General features: G+C 40.1%; 1 protein-coding gene across 1 annotated transcript in view; it reads left to right on the top strand.

Moving 5' to 3' along the window:
• Positions 1–4070, top strand: part of LOC122808272 (melatonin receptor type 1C-like) — a 53051-nt gene extending 48981 nt beyond the window's left edge. Inside the window, exon 4 of the mRNA XM_044079235.1 lies at positions 3271–4070. Within this exon, the coding sequence (XP_043935170.1) occupies positions 3271–4070 (800 nt within the window). The remainder of the gene's footprint in view (positions 1–3270) is intronic.
• The last annotated feature ends 12689 nt before the right edge of the window (positions 4071–16759 follow it).

Consider the following 16759-nt stretch of genomic DNA (forward strand, 5'->3'; position numbering starts at 1 on the left):
AACTAAGGAAATTAATTTTTTTGAAATAGTATATAGTATCTGAATTGTCTAGACATAGCAGGGTCTTAAGTTTAATTCTGGTGGTTGCCAAAAAAAAAAAAATAAAAAATTGGAAATCAAAGTCTAAATCGACGATATGTGAAGTAATAAATATTATAAAAGCAGTAAAAGAAGTAGGATCTTTAGAAATGGTAAGAGTGAATTGCATAGAAAAAATGGACACTGTGGGAACAATACATGCGGAATAATGTTTTGGAGGAGAAGTGAGGTTTAAGGTAGGCATGAATTGGATACTTTATGTAATTTTGCATTGATGATATGTACAGAAGAATATATCTGATGTATAACGTTTGTATCTGTAGAGCATGTTAATATTGTTTATTTTCTTGTATATAAATGTATGTTTGCCTATGTCATAAGTGGTAAAAAATGCAGTATCTAGTTAGTGAGGGAAAAACTAAACATTAGCTAGACTTGATAAAGAAGTTAGGAAGACGCTATGCGCAAGATATGCATCACGATAAAATAGCAGAACACACAGAAAAGGGACGGAGTAGAGTATTATGGTTTGTAGAAGAGTGCATGCTTTTGTTGGTATCAAGCTCATTCAGTTATGATGGCTTCTATCTAAAATCCAACATGATGCAATCACTCCTATGAATGTGATCCCATACCACAATGCTACTGAAAATGTACAGGTAGACCCATGGACACAATGAAGTCTCTAAATGTGAGCATGTGGCTGGTGGCTCCTTCTAAGACAAGTTACCTTATTTGTCCTCCAAAAATATTTGGATGATCTGCCTACATCCAAGAGGCAGAATCATGATGAGATTATGCAGGCCACATATAAGCTTTCGTGAGTGCTGCAACCTATTCAGTTGAAAAGAGATAAAATATACTATATAAACATGTGTGCTCAATTACTAAAATATGCTCATGCACACGAATAATAAACAGCCAAAAAATGTATTTATTTATCCTTTGTTGATTGAGTTAGTCCCACTAGGCTAGTGATCCCTTTTCAGGGGAGACCTGAGGTGGTATTTATTGTGTAACAGTTTCTCTTGACTACAATTGGATATTTTCTTTCTTTGCAGTCAAAAAAACTGACATCTGCCTTTGTATAACAGTACAAAAAAGCTTCATGGATGCAGTCTGTGCAGTATGTACCTGTATAGTCCAAAAATACATTTCAGTATTATACAGGCCTACTGCTGACAACATATTACTATGGTAAGTAAGTTTCAATGACAAATAAATAAGAATTTTGTTGGACTGGATGTCACATGCACACCTTTCATGATAAAAGTTAATTTCCATGTCTTAGCTCTAAGTTTCTAGTGTGGAAGACACAATCAATGTAGGCAAACACACACACACACTCAAACAACACACAGACACACACACAAAACATATACACACACACACACACACACACACACACACACACACACACACACACACACACACACACACACACACACACACAAACATATATACACACATACACAAATACATACATTCAGCTGCATTCATGCCACTGCAGACATGCATAAACATGTAGTCCATAAACAAGCACACACTCATAGCTCCATGAAACCCACCCATAGTCACAGTATAAGTCATAACCATTCCATATGGGGAAGGAGTTGATGCAATCAAAAGATGAAGTACACTTTTCTTCCTGGTGAAATAAAAAAAACTTGGCAAAGTGGTTCCCTGAATCACTTAGCCAACTTGTTCCACAGCCGCCACCATTTCCAAAATCTAATTAACATTAACCATTTTCCAGAGTGCTGCATCTGCATGTGGCTTCACCAGTGAAACCTCTCTCCACTCTAGAGAGATAGTGCCACTTTAGATTCTGATGGGAGAACAATTTCTGCATTGTTCAGGTTTAACTCTTTAATTGCTTTCGAGTTATGGCTTCTGCTTTGTGGTAAGCCTTTCTTAATCTCAGGAATTGGTTTTCAATATTAACTATAGAATACTATGGAAATGTTCATAGTTATAAACAGTCCTGGATATTTACAAGCCTTCCTGAACTATTTTTTTATGACATAAGACTTACATTTTACTGATATACCATATTTTGCTAAGGGGGAATTTATTTCTTTCAGAAGAGTGGGATTCAAACATGTTTCTTGGGTTAGTTATCTATACTACAGAGAATGGACTCAAACTGTTTCACTGGAAGAAGTGAAATAAAATGATGATCTACTAAGCATTTTGCTTTGTCATATAATGATTTGTAAAGGGAAGAGGTAATTGTGCTGTGTCAGAAATGAATTCTGGGAGAAATGAAATAGCTTTTATATACCCTGTAATGCTTGACAAAGCTGAATTTCAAGTAAAGGTGTTCATTTCTTGGAACATGTCAAATGAAGCTGTCATTGCACGCTTGAGGTACCCATTAATTTAGCTTGGGTCTACTACAAGTGCTTGTATGCTATATGCTTGACAATCACTTATTCACTTCTGCTTGCTCAAATAGACAAGTGCTTGGATTCCCACTAATTCAATCTCCATTAAGTACTTAGCTCTCATAACCCTACCAGAATTGTAACTCTAACCCTAAGAATCCCTTCCTGCTCCCTAACCTAAAACTTACTTATGACTCCTTAACCATAAGGCCCTTTTCTCATTTTCTAACATTAAGACTCCCTTCCAGCTCCATAAACCATAAATCTCCCTCCGAATCCCTAAACTTAAAACTACCTTCCCTATTGGTCCACTAATCCTCACTCCCACCCCCTCCCACTCCCACACCATAGCTGCTGCATATGCCTCACTTGAACTCAAATAATGTGTTTGGATAAGTGCTTGAACATGACAGTGAATGCTTGAGCACATGCCTGTTTGTGCAAGTGGAAAACAGCAGTGAGCAGGTATAGAAATGTCTGGGAGAAATCTTATTCTGTCTATTATTATGTTTGCAAACATTTATTGCATTAAAATTCAGAAATACTTAATGCATAGCACATCTTAGTCTGACAGCTTTACAGATGGTGGAACTGATGAGCTGGTAATGAATTTCATCCTAAAGCCCTCAATTTAAATGTCACTACTTCCTAATAGGTGATCTTTGAACTACCTCCTAACCAAAAAGTACTTGTGGGTCACTCCATGTTGTGAGTAGCTTGATCAAAGAAGGATTACAATCTTATCAAATGAATAATATAAAACTGTAAATAAAACTCCTTACTTTGTCTGACACCTGTAAGTGAAAACATTGTAGCTATATTTAACAGATTGCTTTTGTTTTAGGTAACCTATTTGTTATCAGTCTATCTATAGCAGATCTCATGGTTGCTCTTCATCCATATCCTTTGCTCATTACTGCAATTTTACAAAACCGATGGACTATGGGAGAATTGCAGTGTAAGATTTTTGTGACAATTCAAGGCCTCAATTCTGTCAGTTCCGTTTACAATATCATGGCTATAGCAATCAACAGGTATTGTTGTATTTGCCATAGTACAATATATGGAAAGGTGTACACTATGAAAAAAACTTGTGGCTACATTTTATTGACATGGATTGTTAGTTTGATATTACTTTCACCAGTTACTTTTGTTGGAGCATTTCATTATCACCCACCAGTATATTCATGTGTTTTTATATTTACAGTGAATGCAGTATTAACCATCAGTGTTGCAATTTTCCACTTCATTATACCTTTGACAGTTGTGATATACTGCTACCTGAGAATCTGGGTCCTCGTAATTCAGGTTAAATATCGAGTGAAAAAAGACATGAATCAGAAGCTGGCACCTGCTGAAGTACAAAACTTCCTTACCATGTTTGCAGTTTTTGTGTTGTTTGCAGTGTGCTGGGGGCCTATGAGCATTCCTGCTTTGATTGTGAGTTTGAGCCCTCCAGGAAAGGTACCAAAGTTTCCTGATTCTTTGTTTGTTGTAGGCTTTTTTACTGCATCATTCAACAGTTGCCTGAATGGTATTGTTTATGGCATTTTCAACAAAAATTTTCGACAGGAATACAAGCACATACTTTTGTTATTATATAGTTATACAATGGAAAAGATGAAAACCAAAAAACAAAGCTGAACAGCTTACTCTGTAACAGGTGAATTAACATCTGACACATTCTCTTACTTTGGCCACTAACCGTATGCAGTAATGGCAAAATGCTTCATAAACTAAACTACCCAACTGCGTGTTTGCTACTTAATTATTCAAACTTTAGTGTCAATAGGGTAGGCTATCAAAGAGCAGAAATTAGAAGACATCAAGGCACTATTAAAAATGAGGTGTCATTTTCAAGTAAAACAATGGATTTTTCTCAACATTAACACACAAGAATATTGTGAACTCTCATGGTGTAGCAGAAGATGGCATGAAGAAAACATACTTTTTGCACATGGCAGTCTGAAGAGCAAAGACTGTCACCTAAAGCAAACTGATTGGCCTATTATAAATTAATTTTAAGTGTGTGGAGATTTTTAATAATATGAACTTCTATAAAAGGTATTTTTCAATGCAATGGCATGACTGATTTCAAATATTAAATTAATTAATCAATTGGCTTTGGATCAAGTGATTTTTTTTAAATTGTTTCATATATTTGAGAGCAAGAATATCTCAAATGTGTGGTTGTGGTGAAGTGCTTGTATTTTCGGGATGAAGAGCTTAACCAATTCATTTAATTAAATAAACAGTTATTTTATTTTAATTTTGGCAGTCGTGCATTTCCATTGGGTAACCCCATGCTTGCAGGGTCGTTTTGGTTATTAGTACGTATTCCCTGCTGTGCTGCTTGTGTGGTTCCTATTATAAATTACCTATTCTAACTTCTTCACTTCTATTCTACCCAATACAACTACACTTTGAAGCATATGAACAGTTCTACGTGACTCTTCAAAAACTCTTCAACACATAAAGTACAAAGTTTTCCTTGAAGAGCAGACGTGAAATTGCTTTTTTCATCAAATGCTTGCAACAGATATTCCGTTAATGTCTTGTGAATTTTGGAGACTTTTGCAGTGAAGAGAAAGTATCTTTATTAAATATAGAGATGGTAATGGATCCATTCATACATCTGATCTGTAAAGCTATCCTATATGTGGTGTTTCAACCACTAAATGGTGGAAAGCAAATGCTGCTGTCTAGTTGTGCATGAGCTTCATATGATCAGTAATCAAATAGCTAGCTAATGCCATTGCAACTGAATTGTTACCAGTCATCAAGTTGTGATTGGCTGGCACTGCTGACTAGAATACTTTCCTGAGATAAGCTGTGGTCATTGCATCCAAAATGACACTTCAGTCTGAGAATGTGAAGTGCTGGAGGTGGGGGTGCAGTCCCCCACACATGGAGAATAATGGCTTCACTCTGATATATAAAACCAAGAGAGTCAAGTGTTCATTTTTCAGTCCTTTCTAACTGCCTGACAGATAATTGGATTTTCTGACATTTCCTGTTTTGCATTGGTGTATTTAGTCTCTTTACTGATCAAACACATCATACTCAATAAATTGATCCTAATCAGAATTATAAAAATGCTGTTCTTCTTTTTCTTCCCACTGTCCCCAAGTTATTGTAAATTGTTCTTCCATATCACTTATTTATTGCATGGTTCTGTTGCTTCTCTGATTATTGTTTGAATGCAATGTTAATGTTGATGTGTTACACAGATTATGATATGCTACATTACAACTGCAAAGCTGCACTTGAAAATGAGTTACTTGAATCTGCGCATCTAAATGACTTCTACATTAATTAAACAACAAGAAACAGGGACATTGAACAATGCTATAATTCAGGAACTAATGTTTGCAAATAAAGTGCGTTCTACATGAACTACAGTATGAACTGGCACCCCACCTAAGTACCATGTTCAATCATAGCCTCACCTCAGGCTTTGTGCCTGCTGAATGGCGCACAGCAATGGTTATCCCACTCCACAAGGCGGGAGCCACCAAGGACCCCGGGAACTACCGCCCCATTAGCCTGACAAGCCTGGTCTGCAAGGCCATGGAATGTATAATCATGGAACTTATAAACAAAGACATTGGTAATCTCCAAACTCTGGATCCCACCCAGTTCGGGTTTGTAAAAGGCAGATCATGTCTCCTAAACCTGATAGACTTTTTTGAAGCAGTCACCAAAGCCGTAGACAAGGGTAAGGTGGTTCACACAGCCTATCTTATCTAGATCTTGCCAAGGCTTTCGACACCATCCCCCACTCTGGAATTATAGATAAACTCACTAAACTAGGTATAAATCCCTATGTCACAAGATGGGTTGCCAACTGGCTCACTGATAGAACCCACACTGTGAAAGTAGCAGACTCCAAATCCGACTTCAGACCAGTGACAAGTGGAGTACCAAAGGGTTCAGTCCTGGGTCCTCTCCTGTTTGGTATCTACTTCTCTGAAGTACAGGCTAACACAGAAGGTCTTTGGCTAATGAAGTTCGCAGATGACTGCAAAGTAGGAGCCATAATCGAAACTCCTAACGATGTGGACATTCTACAAAAGGGCCTCACTGAGACAGATGCCTGGTGTCAAAGCCATGGCCTCAAGCTCAATGCCAAAAAGTGTATTGTCATCCCCTTTGGTAAAAGCTCTGTACCCATGAACTACAACATAGGCGGTAGTATACATAACACCGAAAGTGTGATAAGAGACCTTGGGACACAGGTGGACAGTAGTCTCTCCTTTGATAATCACATCACCACAGTAGTCAGGAAATCCTTCTACATGGCACACCTCATCACAAAAGGTTTCTCATCCAGAAAAAAAGAGGTCATTGTTCCCTCTACTCATCACTCATTAGACCCATTATAGAGTACAACGCCCCTTTTGGTATGTACCTCACAAGACATCTACAACAACTGGAAAGGCCGCAGAAATACCTCACAAAGAGGATTATCGGTCTCAAACAGATGCCCTATGCAGACTGTCTCAAAAAACTCCAGCTTTACTGTGTCGCATATCGCCTACTCAGAGGTGATCTCTGCCTAACATACAAAGCTATGTCAAACCCAGAGCTTTTGGACATGCTCCACTTAAAGAAATCCCAATCCCTCTGAGCTACATGCTCTAGGGATCTAAACCTTGTCACAACAATAAACAGAACATGCCAGAGGGATAGATTCCTGTCCCAGAGACTTCCCATACTCTGGAATAAACTACCTATCTATATCAAACAAAGCTTCTCATTAGCACTCCACAAGAAAAATCTTGATGATTGGATGGGAAATAGGAAATTCACCCCGGGGATCACCTCTGTGGCGCTGCCCGACAGTGGCACAGGAAAATAATTTTCTTGGGTGGCAAAAGCCAGGGTTCCTTTTTGGCTGGGCTTGTATAGGCCCCAGGGCCGATAGCCTAGTACCTACCTATGAACCTATGAACCTAAAGGCAATCCATACTCTGTATTTCAATAAAATGTGTGTACTTATGCTTGCTTTCCATTGTTTTTCTTTAATTCAATCATAAAGTTATCAAAATGGACTTTCAGCAATGACAAAATCTTTACCATCAAAATACAATGACAGACTACTGACAATTTCAATTGTCCTGGTCCACTTCAATAAACACACAACATCAAATGACATTTGACGACCTTTATTAAACTTCCATAAACATGATTGTTAACCAATAATTATTAATTGCAACCAAAACATGACACAAGTGATAACTTCCATGAAAGAAAACATATAATAACCATAAGGGCAATATAACCACTCACCCTTGATTAGCAGCATCCCCCACTTGCTCACTTATCTTTGCACTAAGAAGGCAGCATTACCCTGCTCACCTTCAGTTTATTAAATTATACCACCATACAAATAAGCAGCTCTGCTTGCTTATTAATTTATCCAACAGAGCAACTGCTCACTTTCCTTCCCAACTTATTGAATTGCATATCCAACACCAGAGGGGGAACAGAAGAAGGCAAGCCTGCCCTTCTTCTCCACCTTCCCAAACTGAAATAACCACAATCCCACTAATAAATAGGGGAGGGTAGCAAGTTCATGCCAAAAATGTGACTCCTACTTCAGTTATGCTTGACAAAACCCTCTAAGCCCCTCCCTACCCTTACCTCATTTCCTCCTAAACATCCCGCCATCCTATTTAACCCTATCCTCCCCTTATTCTCTTAATTCCTGATAATCTATGTATCTATCCCCACTTGAAGATGTCCCAGGACAAAATGGTCTGTTCCAAACCTCATTTGTCGTGGTCCACTTCAATAAACACATGACACCAAATACGTTCATAGGTTCATAGGTTGGTAATAGGCTATCGACCCTAGGGCCTATACAAGCCTAACCATAACAATTCCCTGGCTATTTCTTCCCACAGTATTTACTTCTCTGGACCCCTGTCTAGCAGGGTGACTGATGTGATCCCTGGGGTGAATTTCCTATCTCCCATCCAATCATCAAGGTTCTTTTTGAAGAGGGCTAAAGAGGCGCTCTGCTTGACATGTATGGGCAGTCTATTCCAGAGTCAGGGGAGTCTCTGGGTCAAGAACCTATTCCTCCAGCATGTTTTGTTCATTGTGATAACAAGGTTTAGATCCCTGGAGCATGTGTCTCTGAGGGATTGGGATTTCTTTAAGTGTAGCATGTCCAACAGCTCTGGGTTTGACATGGCCTTGTATGTTAAGCAGAGATCACCTCTGAGTAGACGATATGTGACAGAGTATAGGTGGAGTTTTTTTAGACAGTCATCATAGGGCATCTGCTTTAGGCCTGTGATTCTTTTAGTGAGGTATTTCTGTGGCCTTTTCAATTGTTGCAGATGTCCTGAGAGGTACATACCAAATGGGGCATTGTATTCTATAATGGGTCTAATGAGGGATGAGTACAGTGGGACAATGACCTCCTTTTTTCTGGATGAAAAGCCCTTAGTGATGAGGTGTGCCACATAGAAGGATTTCCTGACTGTTGTGGCAATGTGGTTATTGAAGGTGAGACCACTGTCTACCTGTGTCCCTAAGTCTCTTATCACACTTTCAGTGTTTAGTGTACTGCCACCTATGTGGTAATTCATGGCTACATGTTTTTTCCCAAAGGGGATAACTATACATTTCTTGGCATTGAGCTTGAGCCCATGGCTCTGGCACCAAGCATCTGTTTCTGTAAGGCCTTTTTGTAGAATATCCACATCATTTGGGGATTTAATAATGGCTCCCAGTTTGCAGTCATTTGTGAACTTTGTTAACCAGAGTCCCTTAGTGTTGGCCTGTACTTCAGTGAAGTAGATGCCAAACAAGAGTGGTCCCAGGACTGAACCCTGAGGTACTCCACTTGTCACTTTCATGGAGCTGAATTTGGAGTTGGCTACTTTACAGTGTGGGTTCTGTCAGTAAGCCAGTTGGCAACCCATCGAGTGACATAGGGATTAATGCACAGTTTAGTAGGTTTATCTATGCTTCCAGAGTGGGGGATGGTTTTGAAGGCCTTGGCGATGTCCATATAGGCTGTGTGGACCACCTTACCCATGTCCATGGCTCTGGAGACTGATTCAAAGAAGTCAATCAGGTTCAGGAGACAAGATCGTCCCTTCACAAACCCAAACTGCATGGGGTCCACTATTTGAAGGTTGCCAGTGTCTTTATTTATAAGTTCCATGATAATATGTTCTATGGCTTTGCAGATCAGGCTCATCAGACTGATGGGGCAGTAGTTCCCAGGATCCAAGGTGGATCCCCCCTTGTGGAGTGGGAGAACTGCAGCTGTGCACCACTCAGTGGGCATGAAGCCTGGGTGAGGCTATGATTAAACATGACACTTAGGTGAGGTGCCAGTTCATTTTGTAGTTCATGTAGTACACAACCTGGGATGTCATCTGGTCCCATGGATGCTGTATTCTTAGCTTTGGAGAGTGTATTTTTTTTACCTGTGTGGCCATTATTACCTGAATTTGGCAATCTTTCAGTAGCATGAAGTTGGCTTTGGAGAATTTTTTACAGAGGTTTCCTTGCTGGGGGGTGGGGGTGGGATGTGGATGTCAAGGGTGCTTAGCTTATGATCAGACCTGACCAATGAGGGAGTGACCATAAGTGTGGAGCATTGATTTCCCATGTTGGTAATGATCAGGTCTAGGATAGTTGAGCCCCTGGTGGGACAAGGATTAGTTGATCCAGGGCATTGGAATTTATGAATTCCAAGAACCGTTGGGCAAAGATGTTGGTACACGAGTAGTTTTCCCAGTTAATTGCAGGGTAGTTGAATTCACCCAATATTAGGGTGTTTGGTTGTATCTTAATATTTTCCAGTATGTTTAGAAAGGTGTTGTGAGAATCTTGGGGAATGGTGGGGGATCTGTAGCAAGTTACAATTTGGATTGCAGTCTTACCTAGTGTTAGTTGCACCTGGAGAATTTCAAACGCATTGTGTTGGACAACTAGCCTGGTGTTGTGAATATCCTTGGTGAATATGGACACTCCTCCACCTTTAGTGTTTCGGTCCTGGTTTGGTGGCCAAAAAGTGTGGTAAGAGTTGTAACCTGGTATTGCAGGGGTGCTCTCTGGAGCCTTGAACCAGGTCTCAGTTACTGTACAGATATCAATGTTCTCCATTTTTAGGAGTGCCTTGAGAGAGTGCATTTTGAGGTTTAGACTTCTAGCTTTGAGTAGCATTACCTTCAGATTTTGCATGCTTGCACTTGTTGCAGTGGTGGTTTTGTCCTTTGAACTTTGCCTAAAAAGGCACTATAGGGGTGAATGACATTTGACGACTTATTAAACTTCCATAAACATGACTGCTAACCAATAATTATAAATTACAACCAAAACTTGACATAAGTGATAACATCCATGAAAGAAAACATATAATAACCATAAGGCAGCATAACCACTCAAGCCTGATAAGCAGCATCCCCCACTTGCTCACTTATCTTTGCACTAATAAGGCAGCGTTACCCCGCACACCTTCAATTTATTAAATTACACCACCATCCAAATAAGGAGCTCTGCTTGCTTATTAATTTATCCAACAGAGCAACCGCTCACTTTTCTTCCCAACTTATTGAATTACACATCCAACACCAGAGGGGGAACAGAAGAGGGCAAGCCTGCCCTTCTTCTCTGCTCACCAGCCTGACCAGGCTGTTCCCCCACTCTCCACCCGACTTCCAGCAATCACCAGAAAGGCACTAGGTCACATGCTTGCCCAAATATCATTCGGTGTACCAAAACCTCCCTGACCAATCTCAAAGTCATTACCTCCTGACCCTATACATAACTAACAAAACAGCCAAATACCTAACAGCCGAAAACAACCACTGACCCCTCTCCTATGCTAAGGTAGCAAACCATAACCTCATCACTTATCATAACTACTGCTCATGAACTACTTAAACCATAGCACCTGACTAATGGAAACCTTGCAATGATACCAAGAACATTACTAGCCACTGAATCCTCTACTAATCCCACTGCTAATGAAGCAATGTCACGGCAATTGCATACTCCTATGCCACATTGCAATCCCATTCTATCACCCAATGAAAATTACTTTTTTTTGCTGTCCAATGAATGTACTACTCTTCTTAAATCTCTTTAAAGTCCATTTAATAAAATGCTGCCATCACACCAACTACCCATTATAAACAATAAAACACTTAAACCACCATCATAGCCAGTAGCAGTACGAACACAAAAACACCACCAACAATAGACCAAGCCAGTCCAAGCTAAGCAACACACTATACCAACAAAATAGAGAATGCCCGATGCCACCAACACAATATACCAACAAATTAGAGAATGCTTGATGCCATCTGGTCACACAAGGTCTGTGCCATACTATTACCGCTCAGAATATATTGAGATCAACCCAACCCAGTCTCACCTGAAACTGCAGTAACTCTATGCTAAATCCTCCAATCAAAAACCTATCTGCTTGCAAGCCTAATTTACGCAATGCAGCCCACTAATCCCCTACCCCCTATATTTGCAACAATATCTGATCCATTCTAAAAAAGACCCTTGTAAAAAAAATATATATATTTCAACCCTGATTCTTCCAATACGAGATCAAACCAAAACAAGACAGTACCTTGTGACTCCAGAGAAGACAAACACAACAAAGCAACAACTCCATATTCAGCTGCACTGCTGGCAACCCAAGACCTCCTTTCATACCACTCCATCAGCCAAAACACTTGCCAGCTTCTTCTCTCAGCTTCTTCTCCTGCCTGTCAAGTCCACACTTCTTCCATCCTCAAGTAAAACCAACTCTACATGTCCCCATCTGCACTCATAGTGATCTGTAAAAAAAGAAAAAAAAAACTGTAAATACTCCACACATGCATAATCGAAATTCTTAGTGACCATTATACACCACAAAGGGCCATTCTTATTCATCAATTGCATAAAATGCAGACACTACCAGCTGCAAAAGAACCCTGAAAATTAAAGTGTCCTTCTAAAGATCCCCATAAAATTACCTCCCAACTCCCATAGTAATGGTACAACAGATACCCATGCGAACTAAAACAAGGTCTCATTTTATAGATAAAATGATCACTCTTCTACCAACACAGGAGGTTTCAACAATATTAATGGTAAACAAAAAAAATTAAAGCCATCCACAATCCTGCTATACTGCCATTTACAAAACCAGAGATACAAATTCTCCCTAAGGCTCCACCTATGTGCCATTAGGACAAGGATAACATGCACCCTTGTCCGTCTTACCAAAGAGCAACATGCACTGCACTCGGGATTGTGAAATCCCACTTACCTGAACATGGCTAGGATATGAAAAAACCTTAGGACCATTAGTCTGGAAACACCTCAATTACAAAATAACTTAAACTTATCATAATGGTGGTTACCACGGGTTCCTATTAAATGACCGAAGATTAATGCATCTTGGTCGAACTTGAAAAGACGAAAAGGCAAAATGATGAAGCGGCATATAAGTGAATTCTTTCCCTGGGAAAGAACTCGCTTGGCCGCATCCGTTACTTTGCTGTTTTCGTCACTGTAGTGCGATCTTGGAGTTGGTATATTTAAGCAGGGGGGGGGTGTTGGGGGCACAGCCCTCCATTTTATGTTATGATTTAAGTGTATATATTTTTTTTTTTGGAACAGCGATTTTTTTCCCTTGGAAAAAAATCTCTGTTCTAAGCGTTCAAGTTTGTAAGCTTTTGCATACATGGGGTCAATAAATCATCGTTCGCTTTTCTAAGTGTTCAATGATTTAATATTGACCCGGTTACCACACCTCAACCCAACCTCCCCCGCAGCATACCCTATCCTCCAAAATAAAATTGCGCAATAACCATAACTGAAACATCAATAACCAACCTAATTAAAGGCCCTAAACCATTAACTTAGTAACTTCCTGTACCTATGATAGCTGTGCATCCATCCCTCCTGCAAAAATGCCAGGCCCCTCGTAACTTCCCCAACCCTGCTTAGAACAGCCCCAAGAAACACTCCTTTCACTTGCTGACACAGTACCTAGAACCACACCAAATACAACATACATACCCTAAAGAACCACTAGTAAAAAGCTTCACTGTGACCTAGCTGAATCTACTCATATACCCGGGTCCTTAAATGAGTCTACAATTTCAATTACTGAGTGCTGTATTAAATAATCACCTTTCAGTTTGTGCCTGCCAAAACTCATATGCTTAGTTTTTGATGTATTTATCAGCATATTAATTGCCCGCAGATAATTATACGCAAACTTATATGTAACACCCACACACCACCATTTCCTTTTAATGGCAACATGGGAGAGAGACATGCACTCCTCAGGCTCATTATAGAGCTAATTATGACAACTTCCTGAAGTAATCTTCAATCCAGTCTTACACTATATTAGGCCACCACAAATCCTGGCATGCAAAGTGAGGCATGTATATGTGACCTGGAACACCTATGAAAAGCAGCAAGGACTCCTGCCCATGCAAATGAATACCCTTAAACACCTGTATGTACCATCCCTTTTATATCATCCCCAGCTAATGACAAAGGACATTAGACTGGCGTGCCTTTCCTCCTGTTGAAGTTAGAAACAAAAATTTCAGCCATAGCTGCATCTAATCACAGGTGAGGCATAACACTTAACCAAACAGGAACAGAGTCAGAGGTAAATTAAAAAAAATCAGGGACACTTAAAATATTAGTACCATTAACCCTCCCACACTGCACTGGAGACATCCGCAGAGTCAGAGCATATGAATTAATATCCATTTTCTGAAGTAAAAGCAGTATATCAGTCCTATTATTGCCTTTATTCCCCAAGTGTAATTCACCCCTTTTCCTGCAAAAGTCACCAGTTTTAAAAGGGATTAAGAGGGAGAGCTAAAAGATGTCACTGAAAAACAGGTCCAGTTGACAGGTATGATCATGAGGCAAAACTGGACTTTCTGCATCAGTCTGTGCTTCCCACCCTCCCCGTAATGACTAACACTAATCCATACCTGCATGGCAATGAATGACTCTCCATTGCCTCACAGTCCGTGCGAGAACCTAGCTGTACTATCCTGCTAAAGGTTGCCTTTTCTCTAACCTCTCAGAGAAAGTGATGGAAACTGAAATGATCCATCATTTACCATAACAGCTGTGCAATCGCATAACCCCCAAGTGTGACCACAACTGGGTCTGTGACAGATATTTTCTCCGCATCAGAGTACCACATTATCCCCCTGCTGAGCTGATTACACTGTTAAATAACCATTTAAGAGATTAATGTACTTTGCTGTATCTATAATCTCCCACAAGCACACCAACAGTTATACTCACATTGTTGAAGAACACCCCTTATTAATATGAATGCACATCATTGGCAGAATTGAATGAACCGCATTAAAGATAACAATCACTAGTTTCATACCATAAGATACCACCAGTTACACCAAAAAAAAATATATATATATATATATATATATATATATATATATATATACATTTTTTGCAAGCCCAAGCAATATGAATAGCCTCATAACATCTGCTAAATCAATATGCACAGACTTGCAATGGTAAAAGCCATCTGAATAATTCTGCATTAATTAAAATAGAAATTATTGCTGATGTAGAAAATGCTGTTAGCAAACCACTCTGCATCCCAGTGTCACCATTAATGCCGCACTAGACAAGTGTGACTGACTGCAATTCCACACGGTAACTTGCAACCAAGGAAAGTGCACACATTCTCTTTAGGACACCATAACTGAAGCAAACTCGGTCAATCACCACTGCACCACTACTACTGAGCACTACAACAGCTAACAACTGACATCGAGCACTTCTGTTCCCACAACCCCCATAAAATCCAGCCCTCATGAATGCCAAAAAATGGACAAAGAATCACCAGCCAACACCAAGCATTCATACCAAAAGCACCAAACCAACTCACAAGACCACTAATCTACCGACCCCACACCCAGCAACAAAACACCTCACCACAGCGGCCACCAGTGAATGAAAACAGGCCTCCCACCACCAGCTGCCATCACCATCAATGTAACCTGCCTTCATGAAGGCCCTTGTTTCTGCATTAGTAAATTCTCTTCTACCAGCAGAGAAGCTCTGCAGGATCCGTCTGAAGGAAAGCAGTAATGTATTTAAGTTTTTATGCACTCAGCCCAAGCTACAATGTTACATTTAACTTGTTACAGGTTCTTGACCCTCAGCTCGACATTTTAAACACAAGACAAATGAGTTTAAAACATCTGCTGAATTGTGTTGTATATTATTTGTCCTGCATTCCTTCTGTGTCCACTTCAAACTAAAGTTTTTTTTTTTCTTTTAATAAACACATCCGAAACATTTCCTGAAATGTAAGTACCACAAAGGGACAGCTTCTCTAGAAACAGCTTTGCTTAAAGCAGTTGCATGACAATTGCCATCAACCATCAAAAAATGCAAGGGCCTACCACAAGCCATAGCATTCATCATAGTGACCACCGAACGAATGGCTGTAATAGCCCCCTGTTGCCGTTGCACATTTTTTTCGAATGAGCTCAGAAATTGGTTTTTCACTGATAACTCACTGATAGAGCTGACCCTGCTATTTACACCTCTAACCCCTCATCTACACTTAGAGAAACAAACATCAGCTCCACACAACTCCGAAAAGGTGGCCCACGAAACGACCACCAACAAATCCAGTACAACCATTAAAAATGCACAATCAACCACATTTGAAACATCCCACAACAAAGCTATGAAGAAGGACTATATGCGCACAGAACCCCTATGAAGATGTACAATGCTGTTTTCCCTCTTCCTCTACTAATGACAACCCAAAACCATCCAGGCACCCGAAACACAAAAACCAAGCCCAGACAATCAGCCAGACAGCACAGCTAACCCCATCCCCACATGGGAAGCCACCCTGCTGACCACAACTGCAAACCATACCAGTACAAATGGGGCATCACAACCCAGTCCTGCCATAATCATCTCTCTTCCACCCTTACTCCCTCCTCATTAATTTTTGTTTTTTTTTGGTAATAGGCTATCGACCCTAGGGCCTATATCATATGCCCTAACCTACCCAGTGGCCACCATCCTATCAGGCCTCACAACCTACTATGCCATCCCTGTGGGAACCAAGAAAGTTGAACCTACAAGGCTAACAACAGCCAAACCCATAATATAAGGGACCAGAGATGTGTGATGTAAAGCGGATAGGCCCACTCCCTCCAACCTGTTTTCCCTTTGTGTGCAAAACTTTACCATCAAGGCAAGGCTTCACTCAACTGACAAACAATGCAGGTGCAGGACAATCACCAGTCTCCCTTACTCATCACATA

Source organism: Protopterus annectens, chromosome 8.part0 (assembly GCF_019279795.1).
Source record: "Protopterus annectens isolate FY-2018-M chromosome 8.part0, PAN1.0, whole genome shotgun sequence".
Lineage (NCBI taxonomy): Eukaryota > Metazoa > Chordata > Ceratodontiformes > Protopteridae > Protopterus > Protopterus annectens.